Source organism: Salpingoeca rosetta (genome assembly GCF_000188695.1).
Source record: "Salpingoeca rosetta unplaced genomic scaffold supercont1.19, whole genome shotgun sequence".
In the NCBI taxonomy this organism is placed as follows: domain Eukaryota; class Choanoflagellata; order Craspedida; family Salpingoecidae; genus Salpingoeca; species Salpingoeca rosetta.
This window is the reverse complement of record NW_004754915.1, coordinates 798,618-823,617: the sequence shown is the minus strand read 5'-3', so window position 1 is coordinate 823,617 and position 25,000 is coordinate 798,618. Positions and strand designations below refer to the sequence as shown.

Genomic DNA, 25,000 nt, shown 5'->3' with positions numbered 1-25,000 from the left:
ACGTGCACACGTGCACCATGGGTGGTGGCATGGTGAATGCTTGTCATGTGCCATGACCCTCACCAGTTGAATGGCTCATGCGTGTGCGTGCATGTGTACAAAACTGGGTGTATGCATTGCAGGTTGGCTCGCACGCCAAAGCCATCAAGCTGTCTGGTCTGGCCTTCTTCTTTGGGGTCGTTGTCTACTGCTTTGAGGTACGGGAATTGCTAGCTCTACTCTCCGGAGTATTGCTCATACCACCACATCAGATCCCATTCTGGGAAACGCCACCACGTCACACTTGCACACAGCAACATACAGCGTACAACACACAATGCACCGACCACACACACACACACACACACACACTCAAACACACACGCACTCACACACGCACTCACACACGCACTCACTCACTCACTCCAACACACACGCACTCACACACACACACGCACACACACACACACATAAACACACACTCAAACCACTCACTCAAACACACACACACACACTCTCTCATGTGCGTGCCATGCCAGGGTGCTGGGATGGTGCTTGCGCTGGAGATGTCGGTGCCAACGGAGCGACGGCACGAGTTTCCGCGCGTGTTTGCCAGCGCCCTCGCCCTCATCACCACCCTCTACATCGCCTTTGGTGTCTCCGGGTATGCATCCTTTGGTGGGTTCACAGCATACACATGCGCACGCACACGCCTGTTCTCGCACACACGCGCACGTCAAAACCGATTCTTGTGCGCACACACACACACACACACACGCACACAATTGAACATGCACACACACACACACACAATTGCACATGCACATGCTCATGTTATGAGAGGGATGAGGGTGGTGGTTGGTCACTCACTGTACGGGCAGAGTAGGGTTGGGAGGAGAGAGGGCTTCATGCTTTCCCTTTTGTATTGTTGGTGATGAAGTGATTGTTTCACACATGCACACACAGAAGCTCAAGCGTCGCACAAGTGTGCACGCGTGGTCGAATGTGTATGTGCTTGTGGTTTTAAGAGGCGAGGAAAGGGGGAGAGTGCGAGCGAGTGTGTGAGGTGGTGAGCGAGAGAGAGAGAGACGGAGAGTTGGGGGTGGGGGTGGGGTGGGGTGGTTGTGATGATGTATTGTTTGATTATTCGTGTTTGTCGTTCCCATGGTATTATCACCATCACGCATCAACAATCACCACTTTCACCATCCCCATCACGATCATCATCATCATCACCATTCTCCCCACCCTTCCTGCGCTCATTCGTTTCTTTCTCCACGCTGCTAACGCCCCGCTGCTGCTACGTTTGTTCTCGCCCTACACCATCACAACCGCACACATACAAACACACACAAACACACACACACGCGCGCGCACACGCACGCACACGCACAACACCCGTGTGTGCACCAGGGGAGAACACGGAGAAGATTATCACGCTGAACATGCCGCCCGGGATATTCCCGGCGCTCATCAAGGGCTGCCTTTGCTTCTCCCTCTACTTCACATACCCAGGTACCCGCCGCCGCGTGGTGTGTCTGTGTCTGTGTCTGTGTCTGTGTGTCTGTGTGTCTGTGTGTCTGTGTCTGTCTGTGTGTCTGTGTGTGTGTGTGTGTGGGTGGGTGGGGGGGTGGTTGTTCTGGGTCATTGCCTGCGATATCAACATCAACCTCCCGTCTAACTCCCCCTTCCCACACCTTCAAACCCTCACGCGGCTCCATTGGTCTGCGGTAGTGATGATGTTTCCCGTGTCGACCATCCTGGAAAAGCAGCTCTCCAAGACGCGCTCTGTCACATACTTCAAGGGGGTGAGAGCAAAACGCTTGACGCCCTCTTGCCCCCATCTCTATCTTGCTGCTGCTGTGGTGGTGGTGGTGGTGGTTGCCGCATTCGTCGTTGGTGGTGTCATGATGATTACCTTGTATTGCGCACTCTCACGCATGTATGCACACACCCACATACACACGCACACACATCGTTTCCACCGCCGGCGTCATGGTAGAATGTCCTGCGCTGGGGGCTCGTCGTCATCTCTGGCCTTGTCGTGGTGCGTAGCGCGCGCGCACACACACACACACACACACACACACACACACACACACACACAAACACACACACACACACACACACACACACACACACACACACACACACAGCCGGCTGCAGTGGTATCAGCTTGCGCTGGACGGGCTGATGTGAACAGCTGGCGGTGCCGGACTTTGCGAACATCATGGGGCTGATTGGCTCGACCTGCTGTATGCTGCTCGCCCTCATCATGCAGACCTTTAAGCAACAACTTGGCCACTTAACCAGCAGTGATGTAACCCGCCATCACAACTTCACACATACACTGCTTCACACATGCCAACCAACTCCCATAATCACCCCTGCCAAGCGTGCATGCATGCATCGTGACGCACAGGTCTTCACTTTGTTCATGTTCACAAGCGCCCACGAGCGCACATAGGCCAATTCACACCAGCGCGCAACTTGCAGTTGTGTTGTGCCATACTCGCCATGCGACATGGCAGCTATTCATTGCCACAATTTCTTCTCTTGCTTGTTTCTGGTGCACAATGGTTGTACCCTTGATAAACAACCCGCGCAACATATGCAATGGATGCCCAACACGAGCAGCGCGCGTGACACTGGTGATGTGTGCTGTCTTGCGTCGCATACTGCGGTGGACAAGCCGAGATCGCGAGTCAACATAAAACGCCAGGCACAAATAACGGCTGCGCAAGGGAAGGGAAAAATAATTATGTGGTGTGGTCGTGGTGGTTGACGAAGGGTGTTGGCAACAGCATCCAGCACGCAGCACAAGTCTCCCTTCTCCCTTGCGTCTCACAATTCCTATGCTCATCCTATGTTGTCGCACATCCGTCACGAGATGCGCTCAGTCAGTAGCAGCGTCGCGCCACTCCGGGGTATTTGGATTTGAGTTCCTGCTTGAACTGCCGGAACAGCATGCGGTTGGACGATAATTCCTCTTGCTTCGTTGGATGGAAGGCCGTGGGGACCTTGAAGCCTGCATGCATGACAAATGCATCGTACAGCACCTGCAGGCAACGCGCAGAGTGTGATGTTACAGGCACATCCACAGCAACGTGGGTGTGTGTGCGTGTTTGTGAGTATGCGTGTTTGTGAGTATGCGTGTTTGTGAGTATGCGTGTTTGTGAGTATGCGTGTTTGTGAGTATGCGTGTGTGTCTGAGTGAGTTTGTGTGAGTGAGTGAGTGTGTGTGTGTGTGAGTGAATGTGTGCTCTCGAGATCTCCCACCTCCACCAGCTTCAGGGGCGCAAGCATACAAGCAGAACAGTGTACAGATACACTCCTCATTTTCGTGAGCACGGACCTTGAACTTGAATCCCGCAATGTGCGTTTCACAGACTTGGGAGATGCGATTAAACCCATCTGTGTGTGTGGGGGGGGGATCAACCACAGAAGCATGCGAGCAAGATGTGAATGGTCAAACAGTCAAACAAACAAACGAACAAACACAATGGACAAACAAACAAGTACACTTTACGCTTGGAGCACTCACATTGCTTGAATCTCTCGTCATATGGAGGACAGGTTGATGCCTTTGCGATGTAAAACGGCTCCCAGGGGTCCGTCCACGGCACTAGGCGAACAAGGCGTAAGTGATCGAGCACAAGTGCGTGTGTGTGTGTGTGTGTGTGTGCGCGTGAGACGTGCGGTTGAGTGAGGCGATGCATACAGCTGAGGTGGAGCGTGTGTGCACAAGTGAGGGGAAGGCGGGAAGGAGAAGCCAACAAGATGAAAAGTAAGGGCGAGTGTCTGAGCGTTGAGGGTCGTGCGTGGAAACAACATCATCATCTGCAATGTGATTCAGGGACGCGATACCAACCTTCATACGTCAGGTCTGATGGCGTTGCTTCCCAGATGTCGTATCTGGTTTGCCTGCAGGCACGAGCAAAGGAAAAATATGGAAATTCACGCTCGTGTCAGCGAGGAAACCGCAACAGCAAGGTGGCATGCACACATGCACAGACATACACAGCCACAAGCAGACACAATGCACACGGCACACGCACGCACGCACACGCATGCACACACAATGCGCAAGACACTCACTTCTGGCACTTCCAGCAGACGTCCTTGTAGAAGGGCTGCGCCGTGCCAGCTGCAAGTGTAGCCAACATCTCCTCACGCGTTGTCGGGAACTCATGCACAGGTAACTCCGCCGATATTTCAAAGGCTTGCGTTCGTGGTGGGTGTGTTGTGGCGGGGGTTGGTGTCGAACAAGTGAACGGGATGCCAAGACACTGCATCAATGCACCTTCTGCTACTCCTTACATGCCACCGCACCTTAAACGTTGCATGCAGGCAAGCGGTCAACAATACCTGGAAGCACAAACGCGGTGTTGCTGATCTCAGCAGGATCAAGTTGAGCAGCAGCATCGGAAAAAGCACGCACGAGGCTTGCTGACGGCACGATGTCGACATCCAACACCGTGATAAACTTGCTGGTGGCTATTCATGCATGCATGCAATGCGTGCACGCACGCAGTGAGTGTGATGTTGGGGCAAGAGGGTGTGCGTCGCGATAGGAAGGAGATTATGAGTTGAGACACAACCAGTCAGGCAGAAGGGCAAGCAGCCAGGCGGCCCTGAGGCAGACAGACAGGCAGACAGACAGAGAGACAGGCAGAGAGACACACACACAACACACACATGCGCGCACACACACATGCACACACAGGCAGAACACACACACACACACACACACACATGCACGCACACAGGCAGAACACATGCGCGCACACACACATGCACACACAGGCAGAACACACACAGACAAACATACAGGCACACACACAGACACACACAGCGGACAGACCGTATTGACGTGCAATGTTGCGGAGTGCGTTGTTTGGGTATGGAAGGTGTTTGCCGTAGTTCTCCATGGGCTGATCCCGTCCCGTGAACAGCTGCTCGCAGTCCATGGTGAGTGTGTTCACCGCAGCATCCAAATCAAACGCATACGTGTGCAGCGCACCGCGATCCAGCACCACATGCGCATCCACATTGCTGAGGGCAGGAACACCGTGCAGTGAGAGCGCATGAGCACACACACACACACACACACACACACACACACACACACACACATTCGTGTGAGTCGCTCAAACAGCGACACTGCAGACACTGGTGAAGCGTGTGTTCATGTTCAAGTGCAGGCACGTGGCCAATGACACCGTTGTTGGCGGCAGGCGTGCATTCCCATGGCCACATGATCATATGTCACACCCATCTCAAGCATTGAACACACTCAGACACACCTGAAGTCTGCGCACAAGGCGAGGCGCGCCAGGGTGGCGAGGGCGAGGGCGACGTCCTGGTTCACAAAGACGGCGATGGAGACAGCGCCTTGTGCTCTGAATGCGTGTGCCTGGTGTCGAGCTGCCTTCACGTTGTCCAGGGACGCATGTGTGCAGATGGTCACCGACGACGCCGCCAGCTCACCCGCCACCCCGCCGCCGTCCACAAATGATGTAGACTTGATGACATTGGGCAGCACAAGGTACTCTCCATGCTCTACCGCGTTCTCAATCAGCGCCGCGATGCCATCGCCGTCGATGGCGGCAGCAAACAAGCTGCCCACGTGAACGTCGCTGATCAGCAGTCGGCGCCGTAGGTCTGTCCTCGCATCCAAGCTGTCACGCCCGCCATGCTGCCGGCTGTGTGCGTTGTCGTGCTGATGCTGCTGCTGCTGGTGGCTGCCGTGGTGGTCTCTGCTGTCGCCTTGTTCCCACGTCAGCACCCACACGCCAGCATACTGCACCACCAGCACCAGCAGCAGCACACCCGTCACCGCACCTCCACCGCTCATCATCAACTTCACCTTTTCCGTTCCGGTGGCAAAATTGATTTTACCGCCTGCCTGCAAGCACCACGCTTGTTGTTTTGTCGCCAAGGAGCAAGCCTCTTGTTTTGTTTGCCAAGCAAGGGCATCACAACGTCAACAAGCAGACACACAGACGACGAGAGGTCGCCCCAAACACAACAACAACAACACGTACAGCCCAGTCTGCTGCATCATTGGGTTACTTCTTGCTTGCTTGCTTACAGTAGTAGCTGTGACCGCTGTTGTTGACAAGGGTGGTCGAGGCCTCTACCCCCTGTTTGCTCTGTCTTGCTCCCTTCTCGTGGCTTTCGACCGTTGGTCGACGCAGCCCGCTCGCACGCACGTGCAGCGCGCCAGGATGTCTCTTGACTTGGCCGTGCCGGAGGCGCGGTTCGACCGCGCACCGAGCGCCACCAGCACGCGGCTCGGTGCCGCGGACAGCCTTGTCAATGATATTGCTGGCATGACCGACACGGACCTGTTCAAGTCCATTTCAGATGTCACCTACCAAGGTCTGTGTGTGTGTTTGTGTGTGTATGTATGTATGTATGTATGTATGTGTATGTGTGTGTGTGTATGTGTATGTGTGTGTATGTGTATGTGTGTATGTGTATGTGTGTGTGTGTGTTCATGTCTTGCGGTGTTCATGCGACTGCGACTGCGTTTTGTGATCGGCCTTGCTTGCGGGCTTCAAGTGTACACGTTTGCTTGCTTGTCCACGCCTCACGTTCGAGCGTGTGCCATGTGACGCTTCACCAAACCCTCAAACAGAACAACATCAGGTGTCGTTCATGCACTTGACGGCCATGACAAACAATCTCAACGATCTACAAGGCTTGATCAACCAGCACCCAGACTATGTCAACGCTGTCGACTCCCTTGATCGCACGCCCCTCTACTTTGCCATCCTCGCAAACCAGCCAAAGACCTGCAAGCTGCTGATCGAGTGAGTCGTCACAACCCTCCGCACTGCATTGACAACACGGTTTTTCTGCAGTGAGGTTGCCGGAGTTGCATCAACCACAACACAACCACACACACACACACATACACACACACACATACGCACGCACACTTTTTCACACTTCTTCACACTCGTTCACACTCGTTCACACACACACACACACACACTCACTCCCTCGCACATATATCAGTGCTGGAGCCCTTGTGGATGTGCAAGATGCAGATGGGCGAACGCCCGGGCACTGGGCAACGTTCCATGGCTGCCCCGAATGCCTTGACGTGCTTCTTGCCGCTGGTGCCACACCTGACGTTCGCGATAAAGATGGTGAGTCAGTCGTTGTCATGACGTTTGTCGTGCATGCGATTGGGCGCTCTCTTGCCGGCATTGTCTTTGTACATTGTCCTGTACAACATCGTCGAGCGGTCAACCCCTGTTGTTGCTGTGTGGGGCTCGATATTCAACAAACCCCTTGATGTAGCTCACTCGATTGCATACACGCACATACACATGCACGCACGCACGCACACACACACACACACACATGCACGCACACGTACACACACACACACACACACACACACACACACACACATGCACGCACACGTACACGACACCAGGTCGAACCATGTTGCACTGGGCAACGGCACAGAAGCAAATCAAATGCCTGCAGCATCTGCTGAAGCAGCAGGACCTTGACTTAGACACACGTGACTCGGTGAGCGTCTTCGAACCGTTGAATCGGGGCTACCCAACTGGATACTTGTCACACAGCATCCACCTCGCTGCGTGAGATGTCGTTTTCACCTTTCTTGCCGCGGTTTGCTCACACAACACCGTGCCATGCTCACATGTGTAACAGGAGGAGATGACCCCTTTGCACTGGGCATGCTTCCACAACCACGCAAAGCACGTACAACTGCTCTTGAACGCGAAGGCAGACATCACGGCCGTTGACATGGAAGGCAAGACCGCTCTTCACTGGACCAGCGGCAACAAGGATGCGGCTGTCGTTAAGGTTCGCTGCATGCTTCCATTTCCACAAGCACGAACGATGCGGCATGTTTGTCTAGTTTGTGTTGCACATGCATCCATGCATGGGTGGTGTGCATGCCGGGTGATTACTGGGTTTTGCACACTAGTACATCCACCGCCCGCGCTTGCCTTTGTTCTCACGTGCACGTGTGCGCGTGGTCATCTAATGTAGGTGTTGCTTGCAAGCAAGCCCGAGCTGGCCAATCAAGGCGACAATGAAGGGCGCACACCGCTGCATCTTTGCGTCGGAGATGCGTCAAAAGCAATTGCCCAGGCAATTCTCAAGTACGCGCGTGCGTGCGTGTTTGTGTTGGTTGTGTGTGCGTGTTTGTCCAAATGCATGTGAGATGCATTGAAGTGAACGCAATATTCAGAGGTGTGTGGACGCTTCGTTTGCAGTTGCTGTGTGCCCGCGATGCCACTCACATCCATTGTCATCACTTCTTGCAGGTCTGCCAAGACAGACCCGACGCTCGTGGACCACACGGGACGCACGGCCCTGCACTGGGCGGTCGCATTGGCAAACGACACCATGATTGGCGTGCTTGCCAAGCACCGCGACAGCGTGCGTGTTCAGGACGAGCAAGGCGCCACACCCGTGCACTATGCAGCCCAGCTTGATTCAGAGCCGTGCACCAAGGCGCTGCTCAAGAGCATGCCCAAGGATATGGTGGACGTGGAAGACAGGGAGCAACGCACGGCCCTCTTCTGGGCCATTGCGAAAGGTACGTGCGTGTGTGCGTGTGTGCGTGTGTGTGTGTATGACAGTGCGTGCGTATATGAACTCGCACGTGCCATGTGCAAGCTTCCCCATCACAAGTCAGATGCATTTGCTTGTCTGCCCGCCTGGTTGCTTGCTTCGTTCACACCGTGTACCGCTTGTTACACATTTTGGTCTGGCCTCTCCATCACTCGAACCAGATCACCTCAGCACGGCTGAACTCCTCCTCAAAGCTGGTGCAAACCCAAACCACGTCGACTCAACGGGCCGCACAAGTAAGTCATGCTTTGTTTGTTTGTTTGTTTGTTTGTTTGTTTGTTTGTTTGTTTGTTTGTTTGTTTGTTTGTTTGTTTGTTTGTTTGTTTGCTGCACACATTTGCATTCTGCCCTTTCTAACGCAACCCGGCCTTCCCTACCAAACGCCGCACCGATGCTGCCATCCCCATCACAAGTCCTGCACATTTCGGCGCTGAGCGGGAAGTTGGGCGCTGTCAAGCTGCTCACAAAGTACAAAGCGGACAAAGAAATCCAGGACTCGGCCCAGCAGACACCGCTCTTCATCGCCTGCGAAAATGGATTTGCGGACCTTGTGTCCTACTTGCTTGGTAGGCTGGACGAAGAGTGTGTGCTTGTGCGTGCGTGTGTGTGAATGCTCTCTGCCCTTTTTTTGTTTTAATTTGGTGTACGTTTTGCATGAGTTGCTTCGGACGCGCAAGTGCTGTCCAGTGATCGGTACTTGTGCTGCTGCCTTGTACTCAACAATCCCCCATGTACTCCTTTTTGCATTTGCAGACAACAAGGCGAACGATGCCATTATTGACGCAGAGGTGCGTTTCAACAACATTTCACGTGTTGCTCCGTGTACGACCTCGCTTGCTTCACACCTGTTGCTTGTTTGCATGCACCAAAAGCAAACAAACCCACGCCCTTCCCACACGCATGTGTAATCATGTGCCATTTCCGCCCCCCACTCTCTTTGGCCACTCGCACACCACCACACCCAGGGCCGCAACATTGTACATGCCGCTGCCATCAGCGGGAACAAGAACGTGCTGGCTGAATGTCTCCAGTTGCGCCCGCATGACATGAACAGCGTGGACGAGCGCGGTGAAACGGTGCGCCGTGTGCTTGCTCGATACAAGTGTGCTGTGTGTTGCTGGAAAATGCATGTACCTCCATAGCTTTGCTGTTGCTTCCGCATGCACTTTGCTGTTCGTTGTCTCAGTGCTTTGGAAATGGGTGTACTATTTGTACTCTCATGCCTACTTGCTGACAAACGCTGCCACTCACTGCCCCGTTTTGCCGCGTTCTCTTGTTCCCATGCACCGATGCAGCCTGTGCACTACGCTGCGTACTTTGGCCAGTTTGACTGCGTGCAAGAACTCCTCAGCAGCGGCGCTGAACCAAACTGCTTCGACCTCGAAGGGGTCACCCCTCTGCACTGTGCGTCCTCGAGCGTGCTGTGTGTTTGCGTCTGTGTGTGTTGTGTGAGTGTGCGTGCGTGCGTGCGTGTATGTGAGTGTGTTTGTGCGTGCGTGTGTGTCCGTGTGTGTGAGTGTGTGTGTGCATTCATGCGTTTGCGCGTGTGCATTTGCGCGTCTGTGCGTCTTTGTGTGTGCGTTTGTGACTGTGTCTGTGTGTGCACAAATGTACACGCGTGTGTATGTCCAATTGCATCTCCTTCTTGTTACTGTCATCGTTCTTCAGTTTGCTGTGCTCATGAGCACGTGCCACTGTCCGCATCATCACTATGCAATCATCCAGGGGCGTGCTCGCAAGGATTCCCAGACGTGGTGCGCGAATTGCTGAACTACAACGCGTATCCAAACTTCACCGACCGGTCTGAGGACCAGCTCACACCTCTGGATTACGCCTTGTCAGGTGCGACAACCATGTGATTTTGCTCTTGCACGTGCGCGCATGTGCAGTGTGTCTGTGTGCGTCTGTGTATGTTTGTATGTGTGTGTGTGTCTGTGCGCTTCTTGTGTGCACGTGTATGTGTATGTGTATGTGTATGTGTATGTGAAAAAGTCCATCATCTCTGAGTTTAAACGCTCACTAATTGCTTCATCGGTCGCCTCTGTCCGTCCTCCATTGCAGGCGGGTTTCAGGAATGTGTGGACTTGCTGGTGGAGGCGCGTGGTGCAACGGGCGACGAGCTGAGAGCATTTGGTGGGTCATTTGTGTTGACGTTGTAACGATTCCTTTTGTCGTGCACGCACCACGTGGACCGTTGGGCATTCTTGATTTGTGTGTCATGATGCGTTTGTTCTCACCTGCTATCTTGCTGCCCCCCCCTCTTTCTGCTATGCTCGTGCCTGCCTTGTTGGGTTTGTTTGTTCAAGCCGCCAACACGATCCAGGCCGCCTTTCGAGTCTTTCAAGCAAAGAGGATTCTGCAAAATCTTCGCAAGGTATCGTTGCAAACTGCCGTCAACAGCTTGTTCCTGCGTCATGTTTCCTTTGCTCTGGTCATGTGCACTCACGCCTGTGCCCCTCACGGCTTCGCATGTTGTGACTGCAACTTTGTTTCCGCACGATAGCGAAAGCAGAGCAATGCGGCGATTGTCATTCAAGCGGCAGCCCGCGGGTTCCTGGAGCGAAACAGATACAAAAGCATGAGGGAGGACCCATCGCAGCGGCATCAACAGCAGGAACCAGCGAACAAGGTGCTCTACTGAACACTTGAACACCATCACCTGCATTCCCGCATGCGAGCGTGCAGGTTTTCCTGCCTGCTTCGTCTATATACTTACACACACGCACACCAAAAAACAACCAAACCACACACACACACACACACACACACACACACACACACACACACACAAATACACCAAAAAAACAAAAAAAAAACACACACACACACACGGACACACCACTTAATTTTGTTGATGCGTGCAGGATGACGAGGAACGGAAGCGGAAGGAAGAGGAGGAGCGGCGGCGGCGACAGCAGGAGGAGGAAGAGAGGAGAGAGCGCGAGCGAAAGGCAAAGGCGGAACAGGAAGAGAAGCTACGCAAGAAGAAGCAGAAGCAGGAACAAGAGGTGCGATCAGATGTTGTTGTCTTGCTTGGGGCTGCTGCTGCTGCTGCTGCTGTTGGGATGCTGTGAGAGGCATTGCAAGGGACTCACGTGTCAACTTGCTGAACAAGTCAGCATTCCTCTCACAATACCATCATCTGGTTTCTCGCTGTGTGTGTGCGTATTTTGCGATTTGTTTGATGGCAGCGGCGTCGACGCGAAGAAGCGCGAAAGAAGAAGGAGGCGGAAGAGCGCAAGAAACGCGAGCAAGAAGGTGACTGTGTGTCTGTGCTGTGCTGTGTGTGTGTGTGTTTTGCATGTGTGCGTGTGTGTGTCTGTGCTGTGCTGTGCTCTGTGTGTGTGTGTGTGTGCGTGTGTATATGCATGTGCGATGCTCTACCACATACTTCATTGCCGTCCACCCGCCCCTTCCATTCCCGACACACCTCTCACATCACATCATGGCCACACCCCGCCCCCGATCTGCCGTGTCTGTTTGCATCACCAGATTTGAAGCGTTCGCAATCGCTGCGACTGCAGGAGGAGGAGGAGCGGCGTCTTGATGAAAAGCGACGGGCGGAGGAGGAAGAGAGGAGGAAGCGTGAGCGTGAACTTAAGCAACTTCGTGAGGAGCGACAGTCATCCCAACGACTCATGACGGTACGCACGCAAGCGTGTGTGACTGTTGGTTGACACTGTTTTTTGTGTTGCGTCATGTCACTGCGCTATTTGCACCCCGAAGCGCACGCAATGTGCACGCACGCACCGCGCCATCAATAGCACTATTATTACACATTCACACACAGGATCAGCTGACGCGCTGACCTATTTTTTGCATCATGGCTGGTTGGTTGTGCTTCTTGCGCTTGGGTTGCTTGCAGGCATTGCGGGGTCAGCAAGCGCGCCAAAGCGTCGTGCGTCGCGAGCAGGAGCGGCTGCAGCTGCTGCGACAGAAAATCCGAGTGCGTGTGCGCGCGTGTGTGTGTGTATTTGTGTGTCTTGCATGTCATGTGTTGAGCACACGCTTGCTTCGTGTGGTGTGGGCGCGAACAATCTTTGAAATTGTGCGGCCTGCTAATTTTCGCGTACAAGCATGTGCCCCACAAGCTTATTTTTTTTGTGTCCTGGTTTTGTTTCCTTTCTGTCTCAACATCGTACGCAGGCGGCAACAGCCATCCAGCAGTGGTGGCGTGTGTGCAAAGCAAGGCAGCGCCAGCTTGAAGGGTAGGTTGCCTGACCTGAACAGCATGCACGGACCGCGAGTGTTTGCTTAGCATGCAAATCCCGACATGACAGGCGCATCGTCTCTACACACACACACACACACACACATGTGCACACACACACATGTGCACACACACATTCACACACACATTCACACTCACACTCACACACTCACACTCACATACACATACATTCACACACATACACGCACACACATACACTCACATACACATACACTCACACACATACACGCACACACATACACTCACACACACATTCACACACTCACACAATCACACCCAATCACACACAATCACACACAATCACAGGTACCCCACTGGGTTGACACCTGTCGAGTCACCAAACGCCACGCGACGCAAGAAGAAGCCACGATCCCGGACAACGAGTCCGCAAGGTGGAAAGGGGCGTTCACCGCGACGGCAGCAGCGCCGGGCAAACGGACGCTCGCTCCTGACACACACGCGGGAGGAGGACCGCAAGCGGTTGGTGGCGGCACTTACGATTCAGCTGTGGTGGCGGCGGTATTTGGCGCGCAAATACGCCAAGCGTCGCCAGCGCACACGTGTGCAGCTGCATGGCCCAGCAGTGTCCAATCGACAGCAGGCGAAGCGCTTGGTGACGGTGTACAACACGACAGGGAAGGCGCCATCGTCCACACGTGTGCGGCAGTTTCAACCGAAACCGCAACGCGCTGTTCGCACACACTTGCTGCCCGAACCGCCATCCCCAGTAGATCTCTCTTGGGCGTCGGCAGCATGTGAGTTGGCACTGCGCGTATGTACTGTGTGACATGACTGTATGTGTGTGTATTGTGGCTGTATGTGTGGATTATGTGTATTGTGTGTGTGTGTGTGTGTGTGTATTGTGTGTCTGTGTGTGAAAGGAAGTGAGCGTTCTCTGTTGCTTTGCGTTTCACCCTTTCATTCACAGTTCTGACTCAACCACACCCCTGCTACCCCCACGCCTGCCCTCCCATCCCTTTACCAGCGACGTACTTCAAGCCGCCAAATCCTGGCCGCCGCCGCCCGCGCGGTCTCCATGCAACGCGACGTGAGTGAAGCGGGATGTGGTCAAGCGTGTGGCAGCGAAGCGTGTGACTTTTTTTTTGTTTTGCAACAAGTGTACTCGCCTGCGCGCTTTTGCTTGCCTATTCAGAGAGCATGCAGAGTCGAGGAAATGAATGTACAATGAGAGTGCGAGAAGGGTGTGTGTGTGTGGTGTGTGCCTTCATGCGTATGGCAGCATGTGTGTTCCTTTCTTCAGCGTTTACTCGCCGTTGCCGTGAAAGCGTGGGCATTCTAATTTGTGGACTGCAGGAAAGCCAAGTGCTTTCATTCGTTGCACTGCCGCCACTTCTTCACTCACCAACGGCTCTTGCGTTGCATGTACCCATTTGAATGCCACGTGCGCTCAGGCCGCCAACGCCAGCCCGCGTATGCCAACATGCAGGACCCGGAACACATGCTTACGCTGCCCATCATCCACGGAACACAGGTACGCCATGTTGTGCACGTGGTACATAGTGCGTGCCGTAGTGCTGCTGGTTTGGTGTTTGAGAATGGTTTTTGTGTTCTTGTTTGTCGTGTGCTGGAACGCAGTTGGCATCTGCTCCAGTGATTCTTCTCTTTCTTTGTTGTGTGTTTGATTGTCGTTGTGCGTGTGTTTCCTCGTGTGGCTGCCGGCTGTGGTGCATGTTGAGGTTGCTTGTTGCCTCAGCAAGACTTCACCAACTCGCCCTCGCCCATCTCATAATACCGCCACCACTTCACAACGGCCTTGCTGTCCGCGCGTATTGTGTGTTTTGTGTCTGTCAGGGTTCACGAAAGAACGATGCTCGCCTCAATCAGGCCGTCTCGCTCCCGCCCGTGTGACGCGCGCTTGTTACTCCATCACATCGCACACATACACACAAACATGAAGTGCAATTTCCATTTCCGCTGGAGAGGCAGCCACACATGGTTGCATTGTGTCGGTGCTTTGGGGCTCGTGCGTTTGGTTGGTTGTTTGTTTGTTGCTTCATGTGGACCTGTTGGTTCAACTTTTTCTTCTTCTTTTTGGTTTGGCGCGGTTGTGCGCACGTGCTTCTGTTGCTGCACACCACAACTCTACAACTCCTGATCTGGTTTGTTGTCGTGTTCTGTGTTTAATTGTCGTTCAGTCACACAATCCTAACCTGCCTGTGCCAATGATCAACGTGACATGGCCGAAATGAAATGATCAATTTGTTTGAGGGTCGTTTTGGATTGGTCGTTTGATGGTATGGCGCCCCTTCATGCATTCTTTCATTCATTCATTCATCTCGTTTGCTTTTTCTTTGGTGCAGCCATAAATAATGGTTCCAACGCGTCCTGTGAGCGTGCATGCACGTGTGTATGTGAGCGTGCGTACGTGTGTATGTGAGCGTGCGTACGTGTGTGAGTGAGTGAGAGGGTGACTGACTGATTGAATGAGTGTGTGCGTGTATGCGTGAGTGAGTAAGAGGGTGACTGACTGATTGAATGAGTGTGTGCGTGTGCGTATGGAGAAGGTCTGGCGATACTGTTGCACCAAACCCTTTCCCATCCTCGAGCCATGCATTTACCGGCTTGTGGGAAGAGAATGGGGAATAAGGAGTGCCAACAACAGCAATTGGGTTTCCTTTGCGGTAGAACCGCCACACCCTGTCATATGAGGACACAAAGGGGAAGAAGAGGCACATGATCACATGTGTCACCGCAACAAGTGAGAGACAGAAAGCACTGTCAATCGTCCAACTCTCTCCACACACACACACACACACACACACACACACACTCTCTCTCTCTCTCTCTCTCTGTCTCTGTCTCTGTCTCTCCCCTTTCTGCTGTGTCACCGCACCCCTTGTGAAATCCGCGTACGTCCAGGTCCCACAGGTGCCAGCACTTTGCGAGCTGCAGCCACGTCTCGTGGTCGCCTGCACTCTTCATTGTCATGTACAGCACGAGGGGCGTGTTGGTGTTCTCGAGTGCATCTGGCACCATTGTGCCACACGGCTGCTGCGTGTCCAGAATGTGCGACGCCGCAATCTGCCGACGGAGGGCCGCGTCATACGCCTGATGTGTGTGTATGTGTGTGTGTCAGTGTGGATGGTTTGCATTTGCTTGTTTTGTCACGATTCTGTCAACTGGCATAGCAGCCCAAACACACACACACACAGGACTCCCCCTGCAAACAAGCACACCTCTGCGGTCATGTCTTGCGTGTTGACGACCGCGGTCGGGTCATCGTTCAGGCGGTGCTTGGCAAAGTAGAGTTTCTGGAAGTAGTCGTTGACGTTTAGGCCTGTCGCCCCGAAATGGAACGTTCGTGACACATCGGGAACGATGCACTCGCGGTCCTTCCTGTTTTCGTTCATGCGCATCCACATGTCCCAATCCCCTGAAAGAACACAAGGTTAAGGAGTCAACCAAGCGTACGTGTTGTGAGCAGGTGTGGGGTGAGTACGCACGAGCAGGGCTTTTAGGAGTGGAGAACACACACACACACACACATACACACGCACGCACATACATGCACACGCATGCACATACACACACACACACACGCACGCACGCACGCACGCACGCACGCACACATGCACACACACACACATACACACATACACACACATCACCATCAACCCCCGATCAGGTGTGCTTACAGAGCTTGTCGGGCCCCGGCCACCTTGGCTCGAGCTCCTGCTTGTAGAGACGACGGGAGAGCAGCCAGCCAAGTCCCGGCATCGTCTCGACGCGGTACAGCCTCGTCACATCGCCCGTGGAGTGGGTGTACCCTTGATCGTTCCACGCCGATATGCAATAGAGTGTGGGGTCGCTCTTGAGAAGGGGAAGGGCGGTGGAGAAGAAGCGGAAAAAGTCTGGAGCGGCGTCCAAGTCCTCCTCCATTACAATCACATGCTCTGTTGGTGTGGTGGTCGTGTTGGGCGTTGTCAATTGTGAGTTGGGGTGATGGAGTTGTATGTGTGCCTCATGTGTGCGCGTGCATGCGTGCGCGTGTGTGTGTTGAATGTATCGGATGGTTGCATGTGTGTGTGCATGTGAAAAGAAATGGTGGTGTGGAAACATGGTTCTGTGGGGGTGGGTGCTGTTCGTTGCCTGCAAGCACGAACACAGTTGACACCATGTCACAACTCCATTTACAGCCACGCCCACCGCGCACCTGCATCTTTGAAGCGATCAAACATGGCGGTGAGAGCAAACTTGTAGTGCTGTGAAATGCGGCCGTTCTTTTCGCTCGTCGGACGATGGCGCATCGCTGCACGAACGCGCGTGTGTGTGCAGATATGTGTGTGTGTGTTTGTTTGTGTGTGTGTGTGTGATGAGTGAGAGAGACAGAGAGAGAGAGAGAGAGAGAGAGAGAGAGAGAGAGAGAGAGAGAGAGAGAGAGAGGGCTAAAATTCGGAAACACTCACAACTCAGCGCATAAAGAAAGCGTGCGACATAAGAAACAAGCTGCTTGGGCGTAACTCACTATTGGTTGTCATTGGCAATTCCCACCCGTATGATAGAACTGATCACAAAAAAAGTGAGTATGCACAAGGACAGACTCCATGTATCCACTCTAGAGAGAGAGAGAGAGAGAGAGAGAGAGAGAGAGAGAGAGAGAGAGAGAGAGAGAGAGTGTGTGTGTGTGTGTGTGTGTGTGTGTGTGTGGTGAGTGGGGCTGAGTGGTGATGAGTGAGTGGGTGAGTGAGTGTGCAAAACGCGTAGTGCAAAGAGAGTGCAACACAAAGGGCATGGACGCGCGATCGTCACGTGCGACACGCTACCCTTCCCAATCCCTTCTCACCCCCTGCCCTGGTTGGTGATATGACGCACCAGTGACGCCAACGAGTTTGCACACGTCCTCCGCTTCCATTTTATCAACACCATCAATGGACACGACAATGTTGGATGGAATGCAGCCCTGGATGGCACAGGCGGGAGGGGAGGGAGTAGGAAGTTTAGCTGCTGTCATACGCGGATTGGGGACGGTAGTTCACAAGTGACTCGAAAACATCCAAACAAACAGGAAGAGAGACAGGCCACGCCGGCAGGTAGGTAGGCACAGACACACACAGACAGACACGCACACACGCAGACAGACACGCACACACACACAGACAGACATGCACACACACACACACAGACACGCGCGCACACACACACACACAGACGCACAGACACAGACACACACACACACACATCACGGCACATGTGCACCTGTGCGGCGAGGAGGGAGCGAAGGGAGCGGAGGAGGTATTTGGGACGATTCTCACTGGCCATAATGACGAGCGGTGTCGTCGCCATGTTGCTGTCGTGCAGTGAAGACGCGGTGGTGTAAGGTGGTATGACACATGAGCGCTGATTGCTATGTTGCAGTTGAGTGTGCATAGACACGCGAAGCTATTGCATGCACGCACACAAACACAGACACACAGACACAGACACACACACACACACAGACACAGACACACACACACACACACACACACGTGTGCACGCGAATGAGATAGTAAACGTGCACGACGTACGGGAGAGGGGGTGCAGGTGATGGCGACGGAGCAATGGCTGGTGGATGGTCGCATCTGCACAGCTCGCCGTAGCCGTCGTAGCGCGCACAGAACGCGCGACTGAAGGGCGGGAGTCGGCGTGGGAAGGCGCAGGAGAGATGAAGAAAAGACCAAGAAGGAAAACATGGGTCAGCAACGTGGAAGCACAAATAGCACGCACATGTGACATACACATGCACACATGCACCACACACACACATGCACACGCACGCACCGTTGTTTGAAGTGGGGAGTGTCTGGCCAATTGCAACCGTTGTCTTCGGCATGACGCTCAAACTCAGCAGACACCTGAATGATGGGGTGGTGGTGGCCGTGTCAGTCAGGGTGTTGTGTGTAAGATTCTTCTTGTCTCGCGGATGCACACACACACGTTCACACGTTCACACGTTCACACACAGACACACAGACACACACAGACACACATAGACACAGACACACAGACACACAGACACACACAGACACACACACACACACACATTCACACATTCACACATTCACACACACACACACACACACACGCACAGCCCCAACCTCGACGCCTTCCCCCCAGTGGTTGAAGTCTGGGGCGCGGGCGAGGGCATCGGATGTTTTGTCCGGCGATCCGACCCGCGCCACCATTGCCCACGTGTCACGCCACTGCAACTGCCCAATCTGAACACACGCAGAACATTTGAGCGAACGAGGACAAGTGTGTGAGCGTGTGCGTGTGTGAGTGTGCGTGTGTGAGTGTGCGTGTGTGAGTGTGTGTGTGTGTGACAGCGGCGTCGACCAAGCATGCAGAGCCACTGGAGCACAGCATCAACTATTGTTGTTGCAGCTTAGCCACACCTTGATGCTTCCCATCTTGATCAGTTCCATGCGCGCATCATTCTGTGACACCAGCCAAGGTGTGCGCGCATTTGATGTGAGGTCATTGTTGTGCACAAGTGAGCAAGCAAAAGCACACCCCCACACCCCCCCACACACACACACACACACACACACACATATACACGAACGCATGCGCGCGCACACACGCACACGCACACAAACACACACACCCCGAGATGGAAACTGGCTTCATCGCGAACTGCAAGCGCGACGATGCGATTTGGATGAATGCCTCGGAGGTAAGACAGCAGCCCTGCACGTGCCCCGTCGCCAAATGCGCCATGTGAGGCAAGTGAGGTGAGTGAGCACCCTCACGATGTGTCACAGGCAGCAAGCAAGCACAGCCAAGCAGACAAGCAATACAGCAGCAGAGAGGCACACACACACACACGTAGGTCGGCGCCCTCGACGTAGGTGTCAAACTTGTTGGTGTCCATCAGCGCACCCGTGTGCCCATTGATGACGGCCACGTGGATACCACGCCCAGCTTCGCCCGCAGACTCGCCAACCTCCAACACAGTGTCATCGTTCACGCTGATGCGCGCCAATGCTTTGCTGGAGTAAGCTCGCACGCGAAGTGGCTCTGAGGATTGCACGTGTGCACGCTTGTCCTCTGCTTCTGCCATGGTATGTTGCGGCGTGGTGGCGGTTGTGGTCGTGGTCGCCATGTTCACACGTCCACCAGCGATGGAAATGTCCCCATCTTCATACATGGTCATGACATCAGTCCCATGCCCTGTGGTGCGCATGCGTGTGTGAGTGAGTGAGTGAGTGAGTGGGCGTGTGAGTGGGTGAGCAAGTGAGTAAGTGTGAGAGCGAAAAAGAGAGAGAGAGAGAGAGAGTGTGTGTGTGTGTGTTTGAAGGACAAGCCTGCTCGCTTACTCGCTCGCATGCTTGCTCGCATGCTACATCCACGTTGCTTCAACACAAGACTCTCTCTGTCTCTCTCCGCCTCCAACCACACGCCAACACACCTTCTGGGTGGTATCGGTTGGGAGCGTTGTACATGGAATACAGGAACGCAAAGTTCCCCACCACCGTGATCAGCAGCACAGTGTTGACCAACACTCGCCATGACACAGCCATGCGTGTACACAGGGGATGGTCGTGCACTTCAAAGGTTCGTGCGTTTCCTTCCTTGCTTTGGTCGGTTGAAGTTCTGAAATTTCGCGGGCAGCGTTCCTATGTTTCGGCAAGGGCTTTGTTTGTGTTTGGCAGTGCTGTGACAGTGAACATCGCACTTCGCGCATTGACTCTCGTGCCACAGACGATCACCACGGACCGCCATGTGTGTTCGCGCATCGCTGGTGCTGCTCACTGTTGCTGTGTGCGTATGCTTGTGTGCCTGTGACGTCCACGCAACGACATACTATGTGTCGCCAGCACACGGGAGTGACAGCAACCATGGCAAATCTCCGTCAAAGCCATGGAAAACGCTGGCCAAGGCGTCTTCGCATCGCTTCGTCTCAGGTTGTGCACTGCACTGCACTGCACTCCTTTCATTGATTGATGTGAAGTTTGCTGACACGCGTTGCGCAGCACCACCTCCCTCCGTCCCCCTCCTCCTCCTTGTCCTCTTTTGTTCTGTGTATGCGCAGGTGCAGTGCTTCGCCTACTTGAGACCATGCCACGACGTCCACGCTCACACTGTGTCATGCTTGTCCTGTTGATTTCTGTACGCCTTCACCCTGCGTGATGCAGGCGACTCACTGCTGTTGGAGCGAGGCGGCAGATTCCACAACGAGACGCTGTTCATTGCACCGGTAGATGGCTTTGTGCTTGGCGACTATGGCTCTGCCAACTTGTCGAGGCCAACAATCGTGCACTACCGCCCGTCAACCAAGTCCTATGTCAACTGCGTGGAGCTCGTCGACGTTGACAACGCTGTCGTGCGCAACATCCATTTGGCCGGGTGAGCTGCCATCTCTTGCCATTGGGCACATGCTACACCTACTTAAATATGCGCAAGGCTCACACACATACACATAGATATAAGAATACATGTATACACACACACACACACACGTGCACACACACACGCACACACGCACACATACGCACATGAATTGGCACCCTTACGTACCCCCCCCCCCACACACACACGGCAGGTGCTTCATTGGCCTGCAGTTTTCATTCACACCGGGACGAAACCACTCCAACGTGCTGGTGGACAACTGCCACCTGCGGGACCTGCACCATCCATATGAGAGCTATCAGCCATCCGACCCCCAGTGGGCACGCGCCATCTCCGTTGTTGGCAGCGGCGGCGGCGCGTTTGTGTCCAACTTCACGGTGCAGCACACCACCGCCACGCGCATCGACACGTTCTTTGGGTCTGGCGGGGTGTTCATCTCCGGGCTGAACCTCGACAGCAACACGGTGGCGCAGTGCGGCGGCAACTGCTATGGCCTCAGCGGCGGCACAGACATGCACATCACCAACTCCGTGTTCCTGCGCGACGCACCGGAGACGCTGTTCCTGTATGGCACGACAGATGTCATCATCGGCACCATCAGCGGAGACAACTCCATCGAGGACTGCGACTTCAACACGCGCGGCGAGTATGAGGCGGGCCCCGATGGGTGTGCCATTGACTTTGAGACGTCTGCCATGGGGTTTGCCATCCGCGGCAACACCATCTACCGCTCTTGGGGCGGTGGCATCATGGTGTTTGGACACGCCACCACCTCGCACGGCTTCAACATCTCCGACAACACGTTTGTGTACGCCGGGTGCGTGCAGCCCCGCGACGACAAGGCGGGGATTGCTTTCATGTGTCCTGGCGGCCACAAGCCGAGCGGGCTGGTCTCTGACAACGTGTTTGTCACGTGCGACGGCGTTCCTGCCATGTTCGATGCTGTCAAAGGGTGCAGCAACAACGTGACCAAGATCAACAACTCCATCGACGGTACTGCTGTTGTTGAGCAGCCGCAGATCACCTTCTCCCCGCCACCACCGACCTCCAACGCCACCCGCGTCACCATCCCGGCCCTCGCTGTCACCCGCACAGCCAACGCCACGATCCGCTACACGCTCGACGGCTCGCGCCCCACCACCTCGTCGCCCGTCGTGCCCGCTGGCGGCGTGGCCATCACGTGGCCGGGCCCGGACATCGTCATGAATGTGCGCGCGTTCCACGCCGGCATGAGGCCGTCAATCACCAATGGCGTCGTGATTGAGCGCAGCCTGTACCGCCCGCGCGGGTCGGCCGGCATCGGATATGTGCGCAGCAACCTGGATGCACTCACGGTCAACGCGAGCAGTGGTGGCGAGGCGTGGGTGCGTGGCTGGGCGGTGGACACGAGCCTGCCCGGCTTGGGCCGCGAACCCGTCACCGTGCGTGTGGACGTGGATTTGCAGCCGGTGGCGTACGTGGTGGCCAGCCTGGCCCGTCCTGACCTGGTGGCCGCTGGCGTGGCGCCCGACCCAAATCACGGCTTCAATTTGCAGCTGAGTGGCACGATTGCGCGCTCTCTGCTTTCGGGCAACCACATTGTGGACGTGTTTGTGGTGGATTCCCCCATGACACGCCTGCAGCCCACGCGCGTGGCCCTCTCGCCAATGTGCACATGCAACGGCGTCGTTTGCCCTTGCTGATGTTTGTGTGTGCGTATGTTTGTGTGTGCGTATGCATGTGTGTGCGTGTGCATGTGTGTGAATGTTTGTGTGTGTGTGTATGTGTGTGCGTGTGTGTGAATGTTTGTGCGTGAATGTTTGTATGTGTATGTGTGTGTGTGCGTATGTATGTGTGTTTGTGTGTGTGTGTGTGTGTGTGTGTGTGTGTGTGTGTGTGTGTGTGTGCGTATGTATGTGCATGTGTGTGTGTGTGTTTGGGTTGGGATTGTGCTCCTTCAGCGGTTCTTGATCCTCCCTCTTTCCTGCAACCACCTGTGTTACCTCATTTCGTTGCAGCTTGCGCTGTCCTGAGTGTGCTGTGTTACCCCTACCGCTGCTGTTGTTACCCTCTATTCCCGGGGTGGAAGCCTTGTTCTTTGGAAGTGTGTTGTGAGACAAAGCACACACTGGAACCCTCATCATCATCAACCAACAACTCTCCTTCAGCTCCCACCGACGTTTGATGAAGATCATGAACAATTTTCAGCAACCACAACCAAACAACACAGCAGACGACGGAAGATGGACGTGGAGCGAGTGGAGTTTGATGAGGAAGTGGAGGCGGCCATCGCCGAGGTGAGGGTGACAGCAGCGGCAGTAATTGTGGCGGCGGGTGCAGTGGACTGTGTTGGGACAGTAAACGAAAGGGGCGCACGGTTTACATGAGCTGACTTGGGCCGTGGACGTGCGTGCTTGTGTTTTCGTGCTGTGCTTTTATTGTGTTTGGGTTGTTGGCGTGTGTCACTGACATGTCGTCGCATATACGCGCGCGCGCACACACACACACGCACACACACACACACACACAACACGACACGCACCATCCGTGCATGCAGCTGTTCCCGAGCGATGACCCTTTGGATGACCTGCACTTTGACAGCGTGGAGTACATCAACTCGCTGTTTCCCAACGAACAGGTGCGTTTTTTTTTTTTGTTGTTTGTTTGTCTGGCAGCGAGGAGTGTAGTGCGTGGGTGTGAAAATCATGGTTGCGCGCAAAGCTTTGGACGCTGCGCTTGTTGCAAAGCCAAAGCGATCCGTGCTCGAGGTCACTGGCGATTAACGTTGCGCGTGCACACCCTCTTTTACTGCCGCTAGTCGTTGTCGAGCCTGGACGGAACAGTTGCGCGGTTGAAGAAGAAGCTGCGCGTCGTTGACGAAGACATCCAGTCGTCCATTCGATCTCAAACACGCGCCGGCAATGACGGCCAGCAGGCTCTCGAAGATGTACGCCGTGTGTTGTGTGTACTGTGTGTTGTGCTCTGTGTGTGTGTGTGTGTTGTGTGCTGTGTGTGTGTGTGTGTTGTGTGTGTGTGTGTCCGTGTGCGCGTATGTATGCCTTGTGTTGTATGTTTGCTGGTGATTCAGTTGCCGCGGTTTGTGGTGATGTTCACACAAGCCATTTGTTTGTTTATGCTAATTGTGTCACGTGTGTGGCGTCCTTACAGGCGCAACAAGGCATGTCTGAGCTGTTGTCGCGGATCCGCAACATCCGCACCAAGGCCGAAACATCGGAGAAGATGGTTCAGGTCAGTCAGTGGACACAACTACAACATAACAGCACACACAATAGTACACAGGGTGTTTCGTCTGCTGCTGCTGCTGTGGCAGTGTTGCTTGACTGAGCATCATCACCCCTGTAACTGTTGTGCGATTCGCGGCATTTCGCTTTCCCTCACTGCAGCATGCCCTTGCTCATGCCCTTTGTGTTCTTCGCTGCGAATGCCAGGAAATCACACGTGACATCAAGTCGCTGGACAACGCCAAGCGCAACCTGACCACATCCATCACTACCCTTAATCACCTCCACATGCTGGTTCGTTGTGCGCGAAGCGCACGTGTATGTGTACAAGTGTGTGTGTGTGTGTGTGTGTGTGTGTGTGTCGTGTGTGTGTGTGTGTGTGGATTGTTTATTGTTATGTGTGTGAATGTGCGTGTGTGTGCGTGTGTTTGTGTGCACCTGTGCATCTGTGGAGAATGTGTCTTACTGCATGCATGCCCCCAATGCCGCTGCGTTCCTGTGTCATCGTCGTCACCCTGCACTGCATCATGCCATGGGCGGCCAGGTTGGCGGCGTTGACACGCTGGAGTCGATGACCAAGCGCCGACAG

At 54.4% G+C, this 25,000-nt stretch overlaps 6 protein-coding genes across 6 annotated transcripts in view; 4 read left to right on the top strand and 2 right to left on the bottom strand.

Moving 5' to 3' along the window:
• PTSG_07915 (uncharacterized protein) overlaps nt 1-2,446 on the top strand; it is a gene marked incomplete at both ends in the record, with an annotated part of 4,177 nt that extends 1,731 nt beyond the window's left edge. Inside the window, 7 exons of the mRNA XM_004991660.1 lie at nt 123-197; nt 519-657; nt 1,393-1,494; nt 1,714-1,787; nt 1,982-2,026; nt 2,183-2,299; nt 2,402-2,446. Coding sequence (XP_004991717.1) covers nt 123-197; nt 519-657; nt 1,393-1,494; nt 1,714-1,787; nt 1,982-2,026; nt 2,183-2,299; nt 2,402-2,446 — 597 coding nt within the window. The remainder of the gene's footprint in view (nt 1-122; nt 198-518; nt 658-1,392; nt 1,495-1,713; nt 1,788-1,981; nt 2,027-2,182; nt 2,300-2,401) is intronic.
• Nucleotides 2,447-2,879: 433 nt separating this feature from the next.
• On the bottom strand, nt 2,880-5,839 carry PTSG_07914 (uncharacterized protein; the record flags this gene model as incomplete). The annotated part of the gene is made up of 8 exons (XM_004991659.1): nt 2,880-3,038; nt 3,335-3,393; nt 3,524-3,604; nt 3,851-3,903; nt 4,078-4,201; nt 4,348-4,476; nt 4,844-5,034; nt 5,286-5,839. The coding sequence occupies 8 exons, from the start codon at nt 5,837-5,839 to the stop codon at nt 2,880-2,882; spliced, it is 1,350 nt and encodes a 449-aa protein (XP_004991716.1).
• Nucleotides 5,840-5,883: 44 nt separating this feature from the next.
• Nucleotides 5,884-14,843, top strand: PTSG_12654 (uncharacterized protein). The gene is made up of 25 exons (XM_004991658.1): nt 5,884-6,363; nt 6,623-6,797; nt 7,006-7,139; nt 7,433-7,530; nt 7,675-7,830; nt 8,020-8,132; nt 8,298-8,572; nt 8,769-8,843; nt 9,021-9,173; nt 9,361-9,395; nt 9,573-9,683; nt 9,903-10,011; nt 10,333-10,449; nt 10,669-10,740; nt 10,914-10,981; nt 11,111-11,236; nt 11,472-11,615; nt 11,799-11,865; nt 12,100-12,251; nt 12,473-12,553; nt 12,754-12,815; nt 13,145-13,593; nt 13,824-13,886; nt 14,251-14,330; nt 14,651-14,843. Exons 1-25 carry the CDS (start codon nt 6,210-6,212, stop codon nt 14,705-14,707), a joined length of 3,126 nt encoding a protein of 1,041 aa, XP_004991715.1. The 5' UTR covers nt 5,884-6,209; the 3' UTR covers nt 14,708-14,843.
• A 118-nt stretch (nt 14,844-14,961) lies between these two features.
• Nucleotides 14,962-20,424, bottom strand: PTSG_07911 (histidine-rich glycoprotein). Its single transcript, XM_004991657.1, has 15 exons — nt 20,250-20,424; nt 19,667-20,011; nt 19,446-19,528; nt 19,234-19,275; nt 18,937-19,056; nt 18,620-18,693; nt 18,367-18,465; nt 18,056-18,146; nt 17,672-17,759; nt 17,013-17,108; nt 16,495-16,752; nt 16,036-16,232; nt 15,693-15,907; nt 15,418-15,496; nt 14,962-15,184 (listed from the first exon to the last, which is right to left on the bottom strand). The coding sequence occupies exons 1-15, from the start codon at nt 20,359-20,361 to the stop codon at nt 15,131-15,133; spliced, it is 1,953 nt and encodes a 650-aa protein (XP_004991714.1). The 5' UTR covers nt 20,362-20,424; the 3' UTR covers nt 14,962-15,130.
• A 137-nt stretch (nt 20,425-20,561) lies between these two features.
• On the top strand, nt 20,562-22,872 carry PTSG_07910 (uncharacterized protein; the record flags this gene model as incomplete). The annotated part of the gene is made up of 3 exons (XM_004991656.1): nt 20,562-20,745; nt 20,977-21,187; nt 21,384-22,872. The coding sequence occupies 3 exons, from the start codon at nt 20,562-20,564 to the stop codon at nt 22,870-22,872; spliced, it is 1,884 nt and encodes a 627-aa protein (XP_004991713.1).
• Nucleotides 22,873-23,412: 540 nt separating this feature from the next.
• PTSG_07909 (uncharacterized protein) overlaps nt 23,413-25,000 on the top strand; it is a gene marked incomplete at its 5' end in the record, with an annotated part of 7,826 nt that continues 6,238 nt past the window's right edge. The window contains 6 exons of the mRNA XM_004991655.1: nt 23,413-23,466; nt 23,727-23,807; nt 23,988-24,116; nt 24,338-24,418; nt 24,619-24,705; nt 24,956-25,000. The exon at nt 24,956-25,000 is cut by the window's right edge and continues 30 nt beyond it. Of these exons, the coding sequence (XP_004991712.1) occupies nt 23,413-23,466; nt 23,727-23,807; nt 23,988-24,116; nt 24,338-24,418; nt 24,619-24,705; nt 24,956-25,000 (477 nt within the window). The remainder of the gene's footprint in view (nt 23,467-23,726; nt 23,808-23,987; nt 24,117-24,337; nt 24,419-24,618; nt 24,706-24,955) is intronic.